Source organism: Cheilinus undulatus, linkage group 22 (genome assembly GCF_018320785.1).
Source record: "Cheilinus undulatus linkage group 22, ASM1832078v1, whole genome shotgun sequence".
In the NCBI taxonomy this organism is placed as follows: Eukaryota; Metazoa; Chordata; class Actinopteri; order Labriformes; family Labridae; genus Cheilinus; species Cheilinus undulatus.
Window position 1 is genome coordinate 29,928,416 of NC_054886.1, and position 19,381 is coordinate 29,947,796.

The 19,381-nt window shown below is 39.7% G+C and overlaps 1 protein-coding gene across 1 annotated transcript in view; it reads right to left on the minus strand.

Moving 5' to 3' along the window:
• The window catches only part of dysf (dysferlin, limb girdle muscular dystrophy 2B (autosomal recessive)), a 135,395-nt gene that overhangs the window by 19,264 nt on the left and 96,750 nt on the right, over positions 1–19,381 (minus strand). Inside the window, exons 42-46 of the mRNA XM_041779036.1 lie at positions 6,704–6,832; positions 6,445–6,600; positions 6,274–6,365; positions 2,008–2,178; positions 1,740–1,882 (exon numbers count right to left, since the gene is read on the minus strand). Of these exons, the coding sequence (XP_041634970.1) occupies positions 1,740–1,882; positions 2,008–2,178; positions 6,274–6,365; positions 6,445–6,600; positions 6,704–6,832 (691 nt within the window). The remainder of the gene's footprint in view (positions 1–1,739; positions 1,883–2,007; positions 2,179–6,273; positions 6,366–6,444; positions 6,601–6,703; positions 6,833–19,381) is intronic.

The window sequence follows — 19,381 nt, forward strand, 5'->3', positions numbered from 1 at the left end:
TCTCCAAATATCTTCCCAACTGACCTTCCACAATCCTGGCCACCCCTCGCATCCAGACCAGCCCACCAGATCCTGGGCACCTACGAGGAGTAGGGCTGAACGATTTGCAGAAACAGGTGTCTTTGCAAAAACGATTTGCAAAGACACCTGGCGTGCTTCCCAGCTCTCCTCTTTAGGGCTTGGCAATTAATTGCAAACTAGATTAAACCGCAATATGGCATGCCGCAATTTTTAAATCGCAGACAGTGCAATATTTCTTTAACCAGAAAAGTGTCAAAATGCCAGTTTGATGTAATCTTTTAATCTTGTTTTGTGCTTTATACTAGTGTTACTCAACCCTCAACCATAGAGCCAAAATGTTGAAAAATACCTTTGCAAGAGCCACAATCTAAGTGGTGAAAAGTGGCAAAAACAGGTTGAAGTAGCAATAACAATAAGTTAGAGGTGGCAAAAATGGTCAAAAGCAACAAAAATGGATAAAACGGGGCAAAAATGGGAAGTAAAAGTGGGATAAAAGGTCAGACAGTGGCAAAAATGGTTGAGAAGTGACAAAAAAATGAGTTACAGTAGGCATAAAATTGTCCAAAAGTGGCAAAACTGTGAAAAAAAGTGAGTAAAAAGTGACTAAAATGGGCAAAAAGCGGTCAAGATTGGTTAAAATTGGCAAAAACTAGGAAAAAGTGGTATTTTATGACAATAAGTAGCTTAAATGGGTGAAAATGCAGAGAAAATAGGGTGAAAAGGGGCAAAAATGGGATAACAGTGGCAAAAAATGGGTAAGAATTTGCAAAAAAGTGTCAAAATGGGCCAAAAAGTAGGGAAAAAGTGGTATTACATGGCAAAAGATAGCCCTAATAGGAAAAAATGGGATAAAAGTGGCAAAAATGGGCAAAAAGTATGAAAAACCATGGTATTCAATGGCAAAAGGTACCTTAAATGGGTGAAACGTGAAGAAATGGGTGATATGGATAATATAGAATGATTTCTTGCTCATGTTTGTTAAACAACAGGAAAAACTGAGGAACCTAAATAATCACATTTCAAATCGCAATCGCAATATTGCAGGAAAAAATTGCCTCAAAGTGTTCCAAAGACATTGCATTTTCAAGAAAAAGACACAAAAAACCTTTATTGAGAAGTGATGAAGGAAAGAGCGAGAAAGGGGAGTTCAAGGGGGGGTAGAAAATCGGTTAAAAGGAAAGAAAACAGAAAACACTCAAAGAAGGAAAAACTGAAAGAATAAACAGGCAGAAAAGAAGAGTAAAAAAACTCAGAGGTAGTCGGAGGACAGGGAGCTCGACCTCTCAACAAATTAGCAACAGCGTTTGATGGACAGCAGGCTGACGCACGTTAACTACGGTAACTGTGGAAAGAGAAGGCAGAGGAGCTCTGGGCTGAGCGAGGAGAAGACCACGATGTTGACGTTGGCTTTTACACACATACAGAGACACACGAATGCATAGATCACTAAAAATGACAACCGTGACCTTTATCCATGGAACATGTGCGGGTTCAGAGTGAGTTTGAAATGGAGCTTTAATAGTTATCTCACTGCTGAGATTTTCAGGTGGTCTTTAAGCTTAATTCCCCTCTCTATCCTCCTTTTCTCCCCCTCTGCTGTCCCCCCTACATCAGTGAGGAGGAAGACAGAGGAAAGCTGGTGGAGAAACCCTCCCATTTCTGACCCTGTGAGCTTGGTTTGTGGATTTATCTGCATGTTTTAGTTCTACATCTCTCACCGAGGTCTGCAGTGGTGTACTGGAGTCCTCTGAAGTGGACCACGTCGTCTTGGTACACGGGTTTTGGGAGGTTTCTCCGCTCACAAAATCTAAGCAGCAGCTGCCGAGGTGTCAGCTGATCACGCCACTGGTTAACTCCAGACCTGATTCCCAAAAGGCAAGGAAAAGATCATGTAAGAGAGACGTTACAGCAGTCACACTAGATTTCCTGACAAGCTACCAGCATTTAAAAATGAGTAAAGAGTTTAGATGTAAAGTTTGTACTGACACACAGTAGGACTGAGGGAGGCCGCACAGAGCTCCGTATCTCGACAGGAAGCGGTTCTCCAGGTCGATCACCGTCTCCCCGATCTTCTCGTCTTTGCTCAGCATGTCGTGGTCGTACACCATCACCCGGAGGTCCTTCTCCAGAGGGAGGGAGCAGGTCAGCTCGAACATCCTGGAGAGTAAAGAAGGAAACAGGTAAATCTTAAGATGCATCACATTTCGCTTTGCAGTTTTGTCTGCACAGACGATCTTCATGGATGCAAACGTTTGATCCCAAGAGATACTTTTCAGCTCCATCATCCCACTGTCATCTGCAGCATGAGTAAAGAATCAGCTGTTTCATGTTTCTCCTGAGGATTATCTGTTAATCTGAACATTCTGACAGCTGTGTTACGATGTCCTTGTAGCACATGGCAGAGGTTTGTTTCTGTAACGCTACGTCCGGTTGAGTTTGACCTCTAAAGATCAAACGTCAACATTTTAAAAAGCCCTTTTAATCAGCGGACTTTTGCAGAAGCTGCTCCTCTCAGCTTGTTTCACACTGCGCTGCATGCATGGTGGGCCTGCTTCCTCATAGGAAGCTGTGATTGCTTTGAGTGCATTGCCCCCTACTGGTGTGGAAGCAGAGAAGATGAGTAGAGAGGAACAAGAGAAGGAACTGTGATCAGAAAGTCTCATCAGTCTGTTAAAACACTGGATCAATGGAATAACTTCTAATAATCGCAGATTTGTACAATATTTCAGTAGATTCTATCCATTCTTTTACATGGATGTCATGTAAAAAGGGTTCTCAACCTTATCAGCCTGCGACCCCCAAAATAAAGGTGCCAGAGACCAGAGACCAGAGACCCCCACTGTACCTGAAGGTGGCTGAACACAGCCATGTACATTCTAGAATAGCGGTGCGCGAACACGGCCGTCCATAAAGGGGGGAAATGGGAGAGCTTTCTGGGGCCCAGCTAAACTGGGGCCCAGCAAAATCCTGGTCCATTGTAAAGTTAATGTAATGTGGTATTTTATATTTAACCTGAATAATAATAATAATAGCACTTGTGTAGTAAGTAGCTCTTTAAAAAAAAGGAAAAAAAGTTAACCTTTTATTAGAAACAGAAATAAAAGACATTAAAAATAGCTAAAATTGGTTAATAATGGCAAAAAATGGTAGGAAAGGTGTTGAAATTGGAATTTAAAAGTAGCAGAAATGGGTTGGAAATGCCAAAAATTAGATAAAAGTGGTAATATGGGTTAAAGTGGCAAAAACAGGGAAGTAAATTGCAGAAGAAGTGGCAAAAAAGGCAGGAAAAAGGTGGATAAGTGACTACACTTGCCTTAAAGTGGAAAGAAGTGGCAAAAATTGGCCTCAAGTGGCAATAAAGTTGAAAAATGGGCAAAAGAAGAGCCAAAATTTGCTAAAAGTGGCAAAAAAAAAGAAGTGGCAAAATCTGTCGGAAGTGCCAAAAATAGGCAAAGAAATTGCAAAACAAGTTGTAACTATATTGCAGTAAAGAGAGATATAAGCTGAAGTGGCAAAAATTGGCCTCAAGTGGCAGAAAAGTTGCAAAATAAATAATAGAAAATAACAATTATTAGACAAAGTCATAAAAAAATTGTTGAGAGGCACAAAATTGGTTAAAAGTGGTGCAAACGTGGCTAATAAAGGCAAAAAATCAACAAAAATTGAATTACAACAATGTGGCAAAACGTGACCTAATAGGTTAAAAGTTGCAAAAAGAAGTGGCTAAAATGCTGTTAAAGTGGTAAAAACAGGTGAATATTTAGTGACATGGGATGAAAATTGATATAAACTGGCAAAAAAGGGTAAGCTGACTCAGAAATAGTCAGAAACTGGCAGAAACTGGCATATCAAATTGTGAAATGTGACCTAAAAAGTAGTCAAAGGGGTTAATAGTGGCAATAATGGGACAACAGAGCCAACAATAGGCAGAGAGTGGCAAGATTTGGTTTAGAAGTGTCAAAAACAGGCAGAAAAAAAGTGGTGGAAAGGGTTTAAAATGGACAAAAAATGGGTTTAAAGTGGCAAAAATTTGTTAAGATTTGGCAAAGTTGGTGCAAAGTGGCAACACTGTAATTCAAAAATGTTCTTCGTTTTTAAAGGCATCTGGAGACCCCCTCTCATTGTCTCGCGACCCCCAATGGGGTCCCGACCCCAAAGTTGAGAACCCCTGCTTTAAAGTGTACAGGCCCTATTTTTTTTTTCATTGATTTAAATCAGAGCTACTACTCAACACTAAACAGTTTAACTTTGAAAATTTAAGACCTCAGAGGACAAAGAAGCAACTTTAACCCATTAACAAGCTGATAATTTTCACCAACAAAGCAGATAAACCGCCAAAGTCACGCTCACAAAAACAATTTAACCACAAGTGAGGTTAAAAATGACCTCCCAGTCCAGCCTCAAGGCCCGCCACCATCTCTTAAATTATTAAATAAATAAATTAATTAAAATAAAATAAATATAAAAATTAATAAATAATTAATTAAAGCCAAATTACAGAAAAATTTAACCATTAAAATGTTTTTTCATGTAAGATATTATAAAAGCATCAACTTTTGTTGCTTTTTTTCTAGATACAGTCATGCACATAGCTTTAAGGCATGTAGGGCACTAGGGCTTCATCACATGGCCAAACCCAGGGCTGAAGAGTGTGTGGGGGTGGCTAGAGTCAAGCTTGACACATGTTAACAAACATATCTGTCTCTCTGCAGCCAAGGTCAAGCTCAAAAGAATCCCTTTTGTTTGGTAATACACATAATGGGCCTAATGATCCCTATCACTAAAAAAGGCCAGAGTTCTCGATACCACAATCAAAGCTGGATGGTCAAACTGTACTGAACCAAGCCGGCCCATTTAGTGAAAATATAACAATAGATGTTCAGCCATAGTTTTTTGGTGTCCAGGCTCCCAATCAGAGCTCACTGAGTGACACTATTATGCCAAAAGTATTTGCTCACCTGCCTTGACTCACATATGAACTTAAGTGACATCCCATTCTTAATCCATAGGGTTTAATATGACGTCGGTCCACCCTTTGCAACTATAACAGCTTCAACTCTTATGGGAAGGCTTTCTAAAAGGTTTAGGAGTGTGTTTATGGGAACTTTTGACCATTCTTCTAGAAGTGCATTTGTGAGGTCACACACTGATGTTGGACGAGAAGGCCTGGTTCTCAGTCTCCGCTCTAATTCATCCCAAAGGTGTTCTATCAGGTTGAGGTCAGGACTCTGTGCAGGCCAGTCAAGTTCATCCACACCGAACGCTCTCATCCATGTCTTTATGGACCTTGCTTTGTGCACTGGTGCACAGTCATGTTGGAACAGGAAGGGGCCATCCCCAAACTGTTCCCACAAAGTTGGGAGCATGGAATTGTCCAAAATCTCTTGGTATGCTGAAGCATTCAGAGTTCCTTTGACTGGAACTAAGGGGCCAAGCCCAGCACCTGAAAAACAACCCAACACCATAGTCTCCCCTCCACCAAACTTTACACTTGGCACAATGCAGTCAGACAAGTACCGTTCTCCTGGCAACGCCAAACCCAGACTCGTCCATCAGATTTCCAGATAGATAAGGGTGATTTGCCACTCCAGAGAAGGCGTCTCCACTGCTCTAGAGTTCAGTGGCGGCGTGCTTTACACCACTGCATCTGACGCTTTGCTTTGCACTTGGTGATGTATGTTTTGGATGCAGCTGCCATGGAGACCTATTCCATGAAGCTCTCTACACACTGTTCTTGAGCTAATCTGAAGGCCACATGAAGTTTGGAGGTCTGTAGCGATTGACTCTGCAGAAAGTTGGCGACCTCTGCACAATGCACCTCAGCATCCGCTGACCCCACTCCATCGTGGCTGAGTTGCTGTCCTTCCCAATCACTTCCACTTTGTTATAATACCACTGAAAGTTGACTGTGGAATATTTTGGAGCGAGGAAATTACACGACCGGACTTGCTGCACAGGTGGCATCCTATCATAGTACCACACTGGAATTCACTGAGCTCCTGAGAGCGACCCATTCTTTCACAAATGTTTGTAGAAACAGTCTGCATGCCTAGGTGCTTGATTTTATACACCTGTGGCCATGAAAGTGATTGGAACACCTGATTTCAATTATCTGGATGGGTGAGTGAATACTTTTGGCAATATAGTGTAGCTCTGCAACTTACTTTTGAGTCCTAAACTATTGATTGAGAACCAATCTGGCAAGAAACTCCAAATCTCAGGAAGAGGAAACCCAGGGGTGGGAATACATACTTTCCAAAGACCGGGTCAAGAGTACAGGGGATGTAGTTTTCATGATCATTGATGGTCTTCTTCCCCAGAGTGATCTTCACGTAGGGGTCACACTGTAAGAGAAGAGGAACTTGTAGTCAGAACATTGTAAAAGAAGTAATAAAGATTTTTTTTCTTTTTTATGTTTCCTACCTTCCCGTTAGCGTCTTTGGGCTGCAGGCTGTGAGCCTGAATGACATAGACTCGGACCAAGCAGTCCTCGATGCCGTTTGGAGGAAGCTTTTTGAACTGTCTCGGGGGAGGTGGGATGGAGGGATCGTCTGGCAGTGGGTAGATCTTAAACATGCCCTGTTTAATTAAAGAGGCAGGGTTTGCAAAGTATGAGGTAATGTTTGCCAGAAAAGCACAATCAAACACAGGAATCTGAATCTGGGGGACATGTATATGTGACCTTGAACTCTCCCACCACCGAAGGATCGTCTCCTGCATCCTGAGTCTTTCCTCTGTACAGCTTAAAGGTCTGACAGAAGTCTGACAGAGCCTCGAAACCCTCCACCTTCTCCAGCTCTCGTTCATACACCTGAGGAGAAACATAAAAGACATTCTGATTAAGTCTTGCACTTAACGATTGAGAAAACTACAAGGCAGAGATTTTGGAAAGAGTTTATGACAATGAAAAGGGATATCAAGGGATAAAAGAGGGAGAGAAATTAGAAAATAGGACTGGAACATTACTGGTAATAAAGAGAACAAGAGAAGAGAAGCAACAAAATGTATGCACTGAGTTTTCCAAGTGGTGTTCAGAGCAGTTTTATCTCCTGTCACAATCATCCTAACTTTTAACAGTTTCTATCAGGTTGCCAACATTATTCTATATGGCATCATAGCTGAGGGTCGGCCAGTGTAATTCCACTGGTATTGGACTTTAACGGGAGCCAAAAGCTACTCAGCACACTTTATTACACCCACACAACAGGGGCGCTGGCACAAGGCAGCGAGTGTACGGTCTGTATCTGGGCAGGGACGTCTAAGTGTCAAAAACACAAAAAGATTCATTCGTTTTCATTAGTGCTGTTTGTTTACATCAGTGAAACACACACGGATACACACATTCCCTTTTTTTCCATCACATGAATGACAGCGCTGTCGGTCGCTGAAAGGGCAAAACGAAGGGGATGGAAACACTTTTTACTTAAACCAGAAACAAAAAAGGACATAAGAAAACTCAGAACTGATTTTCATGGACTTGTTCTCATTTTAAATGTAATGAAAAAGAAATGAGTTTTATTCTTTTGTTCCCTTAAAAGCGAATTCTGGCACAAATAAAGTCAATAATTGCAACAAAATACAAAACTGAAAACTGAATGTACTTCATTTTATCAACTCCTAAAGGTTTTTTTTTAAAAATCTGGCTTATGATGTACCTTCTTTTATACTAACTACTAACTATACTAACTTTTGTTGTCCTTGAGGCACTACATGGCTGACACGCATCAGACCTTGGCGGAGCAAATTTTACAACATATTGTGAAAGACATCCCAGATCCAAATCCCGGACAAGCCCCCAGTGTCTCCTACTTATGGCTAAGGGGAAGCAACAAATACTTCTCTGCAAAAATGCAAATGGATATAATTTGAAACCATTAATCCTTATTTGACTTCTTAGGGGCGGGAATCAGTAGTGGCCCCACGATACCATGTTATCACGATACTTGGGTCATGATTCAATACTATTGCGATTTTACACATTTTGCAATACAGTGAGCATTGCAATACCATATATTGCAATCTAGACCATTTTTTCAGCTGTTTAGCTGATTTAGCTTTAGTCTTGCCCTCATGTTTGTCGTATTTCCAAGGTATTTTATTTTCATGTTGCACTTCTTGCAAACCTCATGTGTCATGTCCATCTCATTCGTGCCCTGCTTGCAATCCTAATGTCCTTCCCCTGGTTATTTTTCCATTATCACAGACTTCAGTTCATCTTAGCAATAAATTTTTAAAAAATTGATACTTGATGGACGAGACTATTTGATATATCACTAGACAAAATATCGCGATACTACGCTGCATCAATTTTTTCTCCCACCCCTACTGTCAATATCCTAAATTTTCTTAAAATCTAGCATATGATGCACTTTATAACTATGGCTGGAGGCTGGAAATTTCTAGGTGGTCCATTCATCTAATTCCCTGTGCATAAGTATGTGTGCTTTATGCACAAGACTTGAGGCTGCCCATGGCTGCCATACATCAGATCCTTGGTTGTAAATATTTTATAACACATTTTGCAAAAGTCCCAAAGTTTAAATCCCAGATGAGCCCTCATTATATTACAGCAATGCCTCAGGGGAAGCAGCAAATAAAGTCCATCTTTGCAAAAATGTTTTTTTAAATAATACAGAACTATGGAACTTATTCTTACTTTTTTTTATCAGCTCCTAAAGTTTCTTAAAATCTGGTATGTACAGGATGATGCACTATACACCTATGGCTGGAGGCTTGATGTTTCTGGGTGGTCCATCCATTTCTCTGTCCACGTGTATGTGCATGTTATGTACAGAACTGACTCTCGCTTTCCTTTGAGGCTCTCCATGGCCAATCAGCAGATCCTCTGTGGTACATATTATATTTTACAAGAGGTCCCAAGTTCAAATCAACACAAGTAGTTCTGGAATGGCAGTTACAGTAGAAGATTATAAAATCTAAAATAAATGGAGTCGGTGAAAAATAATGAATCCTATGATAGTATTCCGAAAGATATGGCAGGATGTGGGAGAAGGAGAGAGTTAAATACATATATTCAAACAAACAACCAAACAAATACATAAAGATGATGACAACATCACATCAGTGTGGATAAAACAAAGATAAGATTCAAGACAGAACAGTAACAGAAACAAGGACAGGTATGTAAAATTTGGGTAGGTAAAGACGAGATAATAAAGTAAATGAACAGGAGATAAAAAAGAAAGGTATAAAATTATTTAAAATTTAGTATTAAGGAGTAATTTAAAAGATGTCACCATATCTGCCAGCCTTATCTGGCTTATCTAGGTCATTCCAAAGTTGAGGACCCCTGTCAGCGAAAGCCCTGTCTCCTTTAGATTTCAGCCTCGACTTTGGAATGACCAGGAAGCCACCGCCTGAGGATCTAATACTGCACGTTGGCTCAAAAGGGGTCAGCATTTCAGAAATGTAACCTGGTGCTAGACCCATACAAGCTTTAAGTGATCTGTAAAATCTTGAAATCAATTCTAAAAGTAACAGGTAGCCAGTGGAGGGAAGCGAGGATAGGGGTGATGTGATATCTGTTAAAACCAGTTAAAAGCCTACAGTCAATTTTTAGAAAAATGCAATTTTGAATAAAACTTTTTTTTACATTTTATCAACTTCTGTTTCTTAATATGTCATACATATCATATAATGTACTTTCAAATCCAGGGCCAGAGGCGTCATGTTTGCTACGTAGTCCGTCCACCCTTTTCCCTGTCCCCCCTTATGTGTGTATTATGTAAAGAACTAACTTTAGCTTTCCTTGAGGCTCGCCATGGCTGCCATACAGCAGATCCTCTGTAGTACATATTTTACAACATATTTTGCGAAAGGTCCAGACGAGCCCCCAATATGTTATGACCCTGGCTTGGAGGAGGAAAAATATAATCACTTTTGAAACCATTTCACTGGGAAATTTTTAGAAACCTTCTTCCACTCTCAAAGACACCAAAATTTAGACCATGTCTTATCCACTAGTGTGTTGAATAATCCAGATTTTACGGTAAATACCATAAATATAAGAAGCAAATTCTTATTAAGGTTGAGATGGGCAATAAAAAAACATCTGCAGTCTCTGACTACAACTGTTAGACAGTACAAGATTTCCTACAGAATACTTTTCGCCATTTTAAAATACAAAAACATACATTTCTGATACAAAAGGAGTTGTTCTTGAGCAGCAGCTGCCATAAAGCATGGTAATAACCCCATGATAGTCCCAACTCAGCCAGTTTTTCCTTTATGACTGTAGTAAGTCATACAATCACCGTCATTATTGGTCCAAGTATGCTGCATGTTAATGGCTGATTATTGCTGATAAGATTTATTCCATTGCCATCCAAACTTGGTTCCAGTTAGGTGGAACTGATTGAATTAGAGCCATTCATAAAACTATTGTAATATAATTTTGCAGTGTTGTCAGTTCTTATGTGATATAAAGGTTGTGGGTTTTCTAAGTTATGGACATACCAGGGATACTGGCTTACATCCCGCTTCTACTGTAATTTATTTTTAATTAAAAAAACAAAGAGGTATGTGAGGAAAGGGAGTCAGGGAAAGGCGAGGGAGGAGAGCGGAACGAAGGGTATATGGTCTGAGATTTTGGGTGGAGATGGGGTGAAAGAGTTGGAAAAGAAGGGTGAGGATGGGGGAGGGGGGAGGGAACAGGACAAAGAGAGAGTGATGAAGGGGATGATGTAAACCAAAGCAGGGTCTGGAAACAGCGGTTCATTGCACTTTGTGAACACCAAACCCAGTACCAAGGGAGAGGGGAGATGGAGAAAGAGGGGAGGGGGTTTAGACAAAACATGAGGGGTTGTAGAGCTGATGGCAGGGAGTCGCTGGCAGTCACTATGATTATTATTAAATGGTAATTGGAACACACTAATAGGACACTTTTACTAACCATCATACACTGATGGCTGAGAATGCTACATAAACAACCATCATACTAATCACATATCAGTGTCTTTCAGGGGCAACTTAAGGTTCAAGCAGTACATTTATATCCATTCAAAAGGAAATGTATTATTGTGTAAGTCCAGCTAATACCATGTTTTTAACATAGTAATAGTAATAGTTGAGTTTGAGGACTTACCAGTTTATGGCCTCCTGACAAGCATTTTCAGAGGGTTCAAAAAAACTCCTACAAAGTTGAAGATGAAACTAGTGTTTACATACGAAAGCCTTGAAGAAACCTGAGGATGGCGAAGGTGAAAACAAGTCTGGAAACACTGGTTTACGGGTACCAGTACCAGAGGAGAAGGTGAAAGGGAAATGTAGAGGCGAACCAAGTTATAACAGTGATGAAAACAGCAGCTTCTTTGTGACAGAAGCAAAACCGACCAACTCTACTGTCAAGAAAGACAAGAGGGAGATTGACGGTGGAAAAGAAGATGACCAAAGAGTAGTAGTGGGGATGTGGAAGGAGAAGGGTGAGCCAAGGACAGAGTGCATCTGATTCACGACTAGAAAACAGGAGACTGAAGACGCAGGCTTTTAAGTTCTTAGTATTCCCAACTTGTTTTTCTCTTATATCTAGGACACATCTTTATGTAGATCATTTTGGAAATCTCTAAATGGAGAGCCTAAATGTAGCATTTAGCTAACAGTCAAAGGCTACAGTGGTTTTCAAATTATGCTGGCTAGCCTCACGGTGGCAGCTAACAGTTGTGGTCTTATGGGCTAGAGCAGGGATGTCCGAACTTTTTCAACTGAGGGTCACATACAGAAATACATGAGGATTATGGGAAAACTTTAGTATAATGTAGAACTGGTGTCAAACTCTATCACAGAAGGGGCCGCATTCTGAATTAAGGTCTAACCAGAAGGCCTAGAGGCTTGGTTATGTTTTACCGGCCACATGGACAAAAACTGATGAGGAATCATGATGCGGAAACGTCTCGTGCATTCATACCTAGTGCTGGCTTCCTCTTCGCCACAAAGTGATACTCTCCCAAAAGCTATGGGGCAGCGTCTTCAAGAGTCACGTCTGTAGCGTCTTTAATGCAAGTCATAGAGGAAGATTTGTTGATCATGGAGAACCACGAAGAGGAGCTGCTGTGTTTACTGTTGTTTTTAGAGCATGAAAGAGAGAGGAGATGGTCCATACAGCCATCAATCAAGAGAGGAAGGATGAGGGGGAGTACAAAAGTTTAGTACGACCAATGCAAGAGATAGATGAGGAAGTACATGGCAGTCTCTGTGATCTTTCAAAGGTCAAGCATACAGGTGTTTATATTTTCTGACTTCTGTCACCAAAAACTCCTTAAAATCAGCCATTCTAACGTGTGCCGCGTCCACGTCTGTAAAATTTCGGCGATGTGCGTGGACAGACGAAAATTGGCAGTGTGGAACCTCCGCAAAGGGGCGTGTCTTAATATTTGACATCATGTTCGATGCACGGACACTCGCGACCTTGCAGATGCTCAAGCATAAAACGGGCTTTACAGGGTTCACATTTAACCAAACTGTTGACCTCATTTTCACCAGTAATAAATTGTGGGGAAAGAAAGTAGCACCGATTATAAATGATTTTGAGGTTCAAAAAGTCAAATTGATTAGTTAAAAGGCTCATAATCTGAGATAAAAAGTCAAATTTATTGGTTCAAATGGTCAAAACACAAAACTATATGTTAACCCATTAATGCCTGTTGTATCATATTTGATACATACTTTTATGATATCTTTATCTAATCAATATGCTCCATAAATTACTCAAAAAAACTTATGAATACAATCTGATAAATGATAAAAAAAAAAAATGCCCTCAAGTGGATTATCAGTTACCAAAAACACCTAATGAATGAAATGAGATACTGTAAATATATTTGTTACACTTTATGGAAATTGGGATTTTTTTAATTTCAGTAGAAAGTTAAATAAACATTTCAGTTCCAAAAAATGACAATTTCCCGGCAATTATTTGTGTTTTCAGGGTTTAAGGGGTTAAAAATGTGCTTTTAAAAGGCAAATATATAAAAAGGAAAGCCACAATCATGTTTTAAAGGCAAAAATTTGACTTAAAATTTCAAATGGTGCACCTAGAAGGCCAAAATGTGAGATAAAAGTCAAAATAATAAGTTGAAAAGGTCAAACGATTAGATAAAAGGCAAAACTATAAATTGAAAAGGTCAAAATATGGGTTAAAAAGTGAATATGACAAATTGACAAAGTCAAAATATGAGTTATAAAGTCAAAATTCCAAAATTATTAGATAAATGAAAATATAGATTGAAAAGCTCAAAATAGGAGATAAAAAGTGAAAATAATAAATTGACAAAGTCAAAAGATGAAACAGAAAGTCAAAATAATAAATGTAAAAGGTTAAAATATGAAATAAAAGTCTAAATAATAGACTGAAGTCATAATTGTGTAATGCAAAATTGAAAATATGAAATGAAAACATAAATCAATTAAAGGAGGGTTTAAAGTAGTAAATGGAAATACAGTGGTATGTGGGCTGTTGAGGGTTGGACTCACGTATAACTTCAACCCAAAGCGAAAAGCACATATGAAAGCACATTATTAACCTGCAGAGAGGAACAAAGGCTGGCAGCACTAGCTTTTAACGTTAGCCACGCTGAGAGTATATCAGGCCTGTCACACCTGCTGACACTATGACCCTCAGAGGAATTTGACTGTTTTCTAAGGATTTTCTCCTCTTTGGACTAGTCGGTTACAGGAAATTTAAATGAACATTTAGCTGAGTATGAAAATAGACGCTTAGGAACATCCTTAGTCCAAACTGGGACATTTCTTATTAAATCAATTTTATTGGTTTTGAAAATTCTGAAATTTGTGTCACAGTTTCTCACAAAGAAGAAGGTGGTGGATCCTGAGTCTCAACGAGGAACCACTGCATTACAAGATAAAGGTGCCCCCTTCTTCTCACCATCATAAGCAAAGGTCCAACCATCAGATTGTTCTAAAGGTAAAGGTTTAATGTGTTAAGAGTGGTCTTTTGCTCTCCAATCTGCTTTTAAGATGACTAAGTCATATTGACTTGAGATCGTGCACACTGAATATATTCAATATTTATTTCAATCAGAAATTCTGTTTCATGGATATGCATCGAGGACAGCGGAGCGGGTATGGGCAGGATTGTTATGTGGAATGGAACAGCCAATCACAAGGCAAGCTGACTGAAAGAGGAAGCACAACGGACACAGCTGTAGCAATAACTGTAAAGCATGACGTTAGCTGGACGTCAGAAATGGAGATGCAACTTATTGATTTTTGGCGACAGTGTGACAATGTGTCCTGTAGAACATGCTTCAATCAGATTGAGCTTGTTTACCCTAAAGGCATGTTTAACTGAGCAAGATTTGGAGTTTTGATGGTGGAGACTCTGAGGCCCTGTCCACATGGAGATGAAAACAATATATTGCCGTTTCGTTTTGAAAAGGTTTTCTGTAAAGACGGGATCGTTTCAGGAAATATCTGCGTAAATATGAAACCACTGGACACGACTGAAAACACCGTAGTGCATATGCCAAGCCTGTACGTGGCGCTGTGTTGCTGCCACGGAAATGTGCCAAAAGAGAGAAGATCACAGAAAACTGACACAGGTTGTTCTCCGCGTTGGATTTAAGAACATATGGTGCGTGCGTTTCGCGGTGGTGGTAAAGGAGTATCAGATTTTTCTGTAAAAGCCATAACAAGCTCAGTAGCTTCTGCTGCATGAACACAACTGTGTAGTCCGCCATGATTGTTTTGGCCTGACCCGCGCAGGCACCTTAAGGGGGCTACGCTGTGACGTAATCGTTTCAAGAAAGATGCGGATAGCCGTCCACACGGAGATGAAATGGTAGTCCTTCACAGATTCATGCACTCTGGGACACGTTTTCAAAAAGTATCATTTACAGTCACACAGACAGAGCCATGGCTTTTTAACATGAACATGAAAATTGGAGGTTTATGCAACATTAATTTGCATTTTCTTGGATTCTTACCAAAATAGCCTTCAAGTGAGCTGAGGTGTAATTTAGTGGGTTTTTTTGGTCAGTGATCTCTCATTTGCCTAAGTGGCCGTGACATATTAAGTCATTTCCGTGGGTCATTTTCTGGTGGACCTCCGTGACGGTGCCAGAAGAGACTGTGACATTGCTGATTCGACAGGTTCACAGGAGTGAGAGGAGATGGAAACAGAAATAGAAAAGTGACAGAGAAAGAGCTGAATCTGAGAGAAAAGGTGAGGGAGTTGACTTTGGGTCAATGCTAGGAAAACTGTTAGTAGCCACACGAAGACCGTCAAAGGGCAGAGGAAAGAGAGGGGGTCGGAGGAGGAAGAGAAAGGGGGTGGCAGCGTGGGGTGAGAGGAAGGTAAAGGAGGGTGGAAAGGTTGGAAAGAGTGGATCATTTCCTTGGGACAGTAGCAGATCTGACTGAAGGGGCTGTCGAGGAAAAGAAAGCTAGGGGAGGCTAAAGGACAGGAGGATAAATAAGAAGGGGGTGTTGGCATGAAGTAGGTGGAGGGGCGAGGGTGAAACTGAGGCAACGAGGCGGTGGAACCAGTGGCTCATTGGTCATTTCACTCGTTTCCATCCAACTGTCAAGTGGATTCTGAAGAAAGTTTTGAAATGTCGCAAAAACTCAATGGCGACTTGGACACGTTTCCATGGACTGGGGTGAAACCATTTAACGGGCTTCCTGAGCAAAAAAATACACCCGCTACACGGCTAAATGGAAAGAGACGTTCAAGGGTCAATGACTATTGGGCAAGCTGTTATTGTCCTCTATTGTATCATTTAGTTTTAGACATATTCTAGTGTTTCCATCCAAAAGGAAAAGTCAAAGAAATGTCCCTTCAACTTGGGGAAGTATGGTATCAATTTACGAGATCATTTTTCAAAAAAGGCTCTACCTCTCCATGCTGTTTTTGACATGTTTGTAAGTACCAAAAGCTTTATAAAGGAAGTCAAAGACATCAAAAATGAAGGCTGGAGTCAAAGCTGCTGTTCTGATGAGAAATGGCTTTCAAGGGAGAGGTTAGAGGTCTAGTTAAAGAGGAATAAGAAGGCCAAATTCTGACATGATTAGTCATTTGTTTGGGCATCAGACAAGAAGACTGACGTGTGGTTTGAGTCCCCGTGGAAGGAAAGGTCAGCGTCTAGGCCAAGAGAATCGGGATAAAGGTTCAACAGAGCGTGGGCGACGGCTGAAGGGCTCCTGGGACGGCGGCTACAGACTCGGAAGAACAGGACTAAAGAGACGGTGATTGACAAGATCCTCGATTTGGCCATCGGAGAGCCGCGGCCCTTTCCCTGAAACCGTCCCGCCGCTGTGATCCCGAAGCAAATTCAACACTGATGAATCACCGGAGTTGTTCGGAAAATCACTAAAATGTCACGGCGCCAGGCTTCGAAGACGGGGCATGAGAAAGCAGGAGGAGGAACGGGGGACAGACTGACGGAGGAAGCTGGCAGGAGGGCAAAAAATGTGATTTAAATGCTGAAGTTTGCTTTAACGAGCAAAACGTTTCAAGAAAATGGAACAAAAAGCCCAGCTGTCTTCGTCTTTTTCATGCATTCCCACTCTTTCTTTGATTTGTTTTTATCTTTACAGTCTTTAAAAAGGGTTTTACCCATTTTTCAGCTTTTCTTAACAGGCAAAAAGATGAATTTGACAAGATTTGCTTTTACATTCTAATGCACAGACAAAGACAGTCAGTATCTGGGGAGTTCCTGTTACAGCTAGACCATGGGTTTTCAAAGTGTGTGAGAGTGAACCTCCCCTAAGAGAGAGAATTATTCATTCCACATAAAGATTCAGATTCTAAAAAAGACAACCATATTTTCAAACATTTATGTCTAATTTTAAATATTTTTAACATTTTTATATCTTTGATATTTTAATCTGCAAATGTTCTTTAACATCGGTCTTTACCAGGTAATCAGTTATTTGGTTTCAGTAACGAATTTATTACCAATACTACCTGATTATTCTGCTCTGATAATCCTTAAAGCAGCGTTACTCAACCAAAGAGCCAAACTTTTGAAGAATACCTCTGCAAGAGTCCCGATCTAAGTGGTGAAAAGTGGCAAAAACAGCTTAAAGTAGCAATAAAAAATAAGTTAAAGATGGCAAAAAAGGTCAAAAAGCAACAAAAACGGGGTGAAAATGAGCAAAAATTGGGATGAAAAATGAAAAAAGATGGGTGAGAAGTGACAAAAAAAATCGATAACAGGTGGCAAAAACATGAGTAAAAAAGCAGTCAAGAGTGGCAAAAATGGGCAAAAAGTAGAAAAAAATTGGTATTAAATGACAAAAGGATGCTTAAATTGGTTAAAAATGAAAAAAAAAACGGTGAAAAAGGTCAAAAATTGGAAAAAAGTGGCAAAAATGGGCAAAAAGTAAGAAAAAGTGGTATTTAATGACAACAGGATGCTTAAATTTGGTGAAAAATTGCAATCACAGCTTAAAGTAGCAATAACAATGAGTTAAAGATGGCAGACATGGTCAAAAAGCAGCAAAAAATGCGTGAAACCAGGCAAAAATGGGGATAAAAAGTGAAAACAAGATGGGTGAGAAGTGACAAAAAATGAGTAACAGGTGACAAAAACATGAGTGAAAAAAAAACAAGCAGACAAGAGTGGCAAAAATGGGCAAAAAGTAAGAAAAAGTTGTATTTTATGACAAAAGGATGATTAAATGGGCAAAAAATGGCAAAAAAAAAAAAAAAGTGAAAAAGGGCAAATATTGGAAAAAGTTACAAAAAGAAGAGGCAAAAAGTTGGAAAAAGTGGTATGAATTGACAAAAGGATGCTTAAATTGGTGAAAATGGCAAAAAAAGGGCAAAAATTGGAAAAAAGTGGCAAAAAGAAGTGGCAAAAATGGACAAAAAGTAGGAAAAAAAGTGGTATTTAATGACCAAAGATAGCTTAAATGGATGAAAAGTGTCATAAAATGGTATAAAAAGCAAAAAAAAGTTTCCCTTTTTTAAGGTTTTCTGGGGGAATAATACTTAAAATGAAGACATAAAAGAGCCACTAATACTCACACGTTGAGTATCACTGCCTTAAAGTAACTGTCTATTCATTTTGCTCCATGCACAGCAGAAGTTTTTTTCTGGTTTATGGTTCCACGCCTCCCCTGAAGTTCTGTGGCACCCCCCAGGGGATGCCCGCCTCACACTTTGAAAACCACTGGTCTAGACCATAAAGGCCAATCTGAGTTACTTGTTCTATTTACTGTATAAGCCAGCTTAATACTGTTATGGGTTGGAGCTGCATAACCAGCAACTGTTTAGTATTTTACCTGGTTACAAACTGAAAACATCATCATTCTACTGGTTAAGGTCTTTATTTATGAATGCTACAATTTAGAGCTACACAGCAAACTCCAGTTTAATTGTTAGTGAAGTAAGAGCATTTACAAAAAACATGTTGCTATTGTCTTATTTTTTTGCATTAAAGAAGAGAAGAATATAATTAAAGAGGGAGTTATTTCTCACTTATTATGAGTGCACATGAAAGAAAGATAGCCGGTGGTATTGGTCAAATAAAAATAAAAAAATGGCTACAATGGGTTTAAAATGGCAAATATTGGTGTAAAAGGTGGTGAGGGGATTTTGAAAGTTGTAGAAATGGGTTACAAAAGGCAAAAAATGGAATAAAGTGGCAAAAAAAAATTGGTAAAATGGAAAAAAAGGTTAAAGTGGCAAAAATAGGCTTATATAGGTGAAAAGAGAAGAAAAAAATGATTAAAACTGGCAAGAATGGGTTAACTGAGACAGAAAAACATGCACAATTGGCCAGACATGGGTTTAACTAGAAGAAATAAGTTTCACTGGCAAAAATGGGCATAACAAATAGTGAAAAGTGGTTGAAATGGGTGTAAAAAGTGGTTAATACTAGCAATAATGGGTCAATAAAGGCAGTGATAGATGTTAGGTGCCAAAAACAGACAGAAAAAGTGTTAGAAAGGGTTTAAAATGGACAACAATGGCTCTTTAGTCGAAAAAAAATGTGTCAAATGAGCAAAATTGGTGGGAGAAAGTCAAAATGGGTTAGAATTTGGCAAAATTGGTGTCAAGTGGCAAATGTGTTATTTCCAATTTTTTTTTTTTTAAGGCATCTGGAGACTGCCTGTCTACTACTGATCTAGGAAAACCCCCAAAGCAAACAAACTCATGCCGAAACCGATGAGGAGACGTGCAAAAACATCCTCTCTGCCCAGAGAAGCTTTTGATCTGGTTATGATTAAAAAATAAAAAATAAAAAATCTGGTCAAGGTCTGATTAAAATGGAGCTTTTCTACAGCTACACGGTAGCAGACGATGAAGGAAGTGATGGAGGTAAAGTACCTCGGGGTCTTGTTCACTAGTCAGGGTAGAAGGGACTGCGAGATTGAC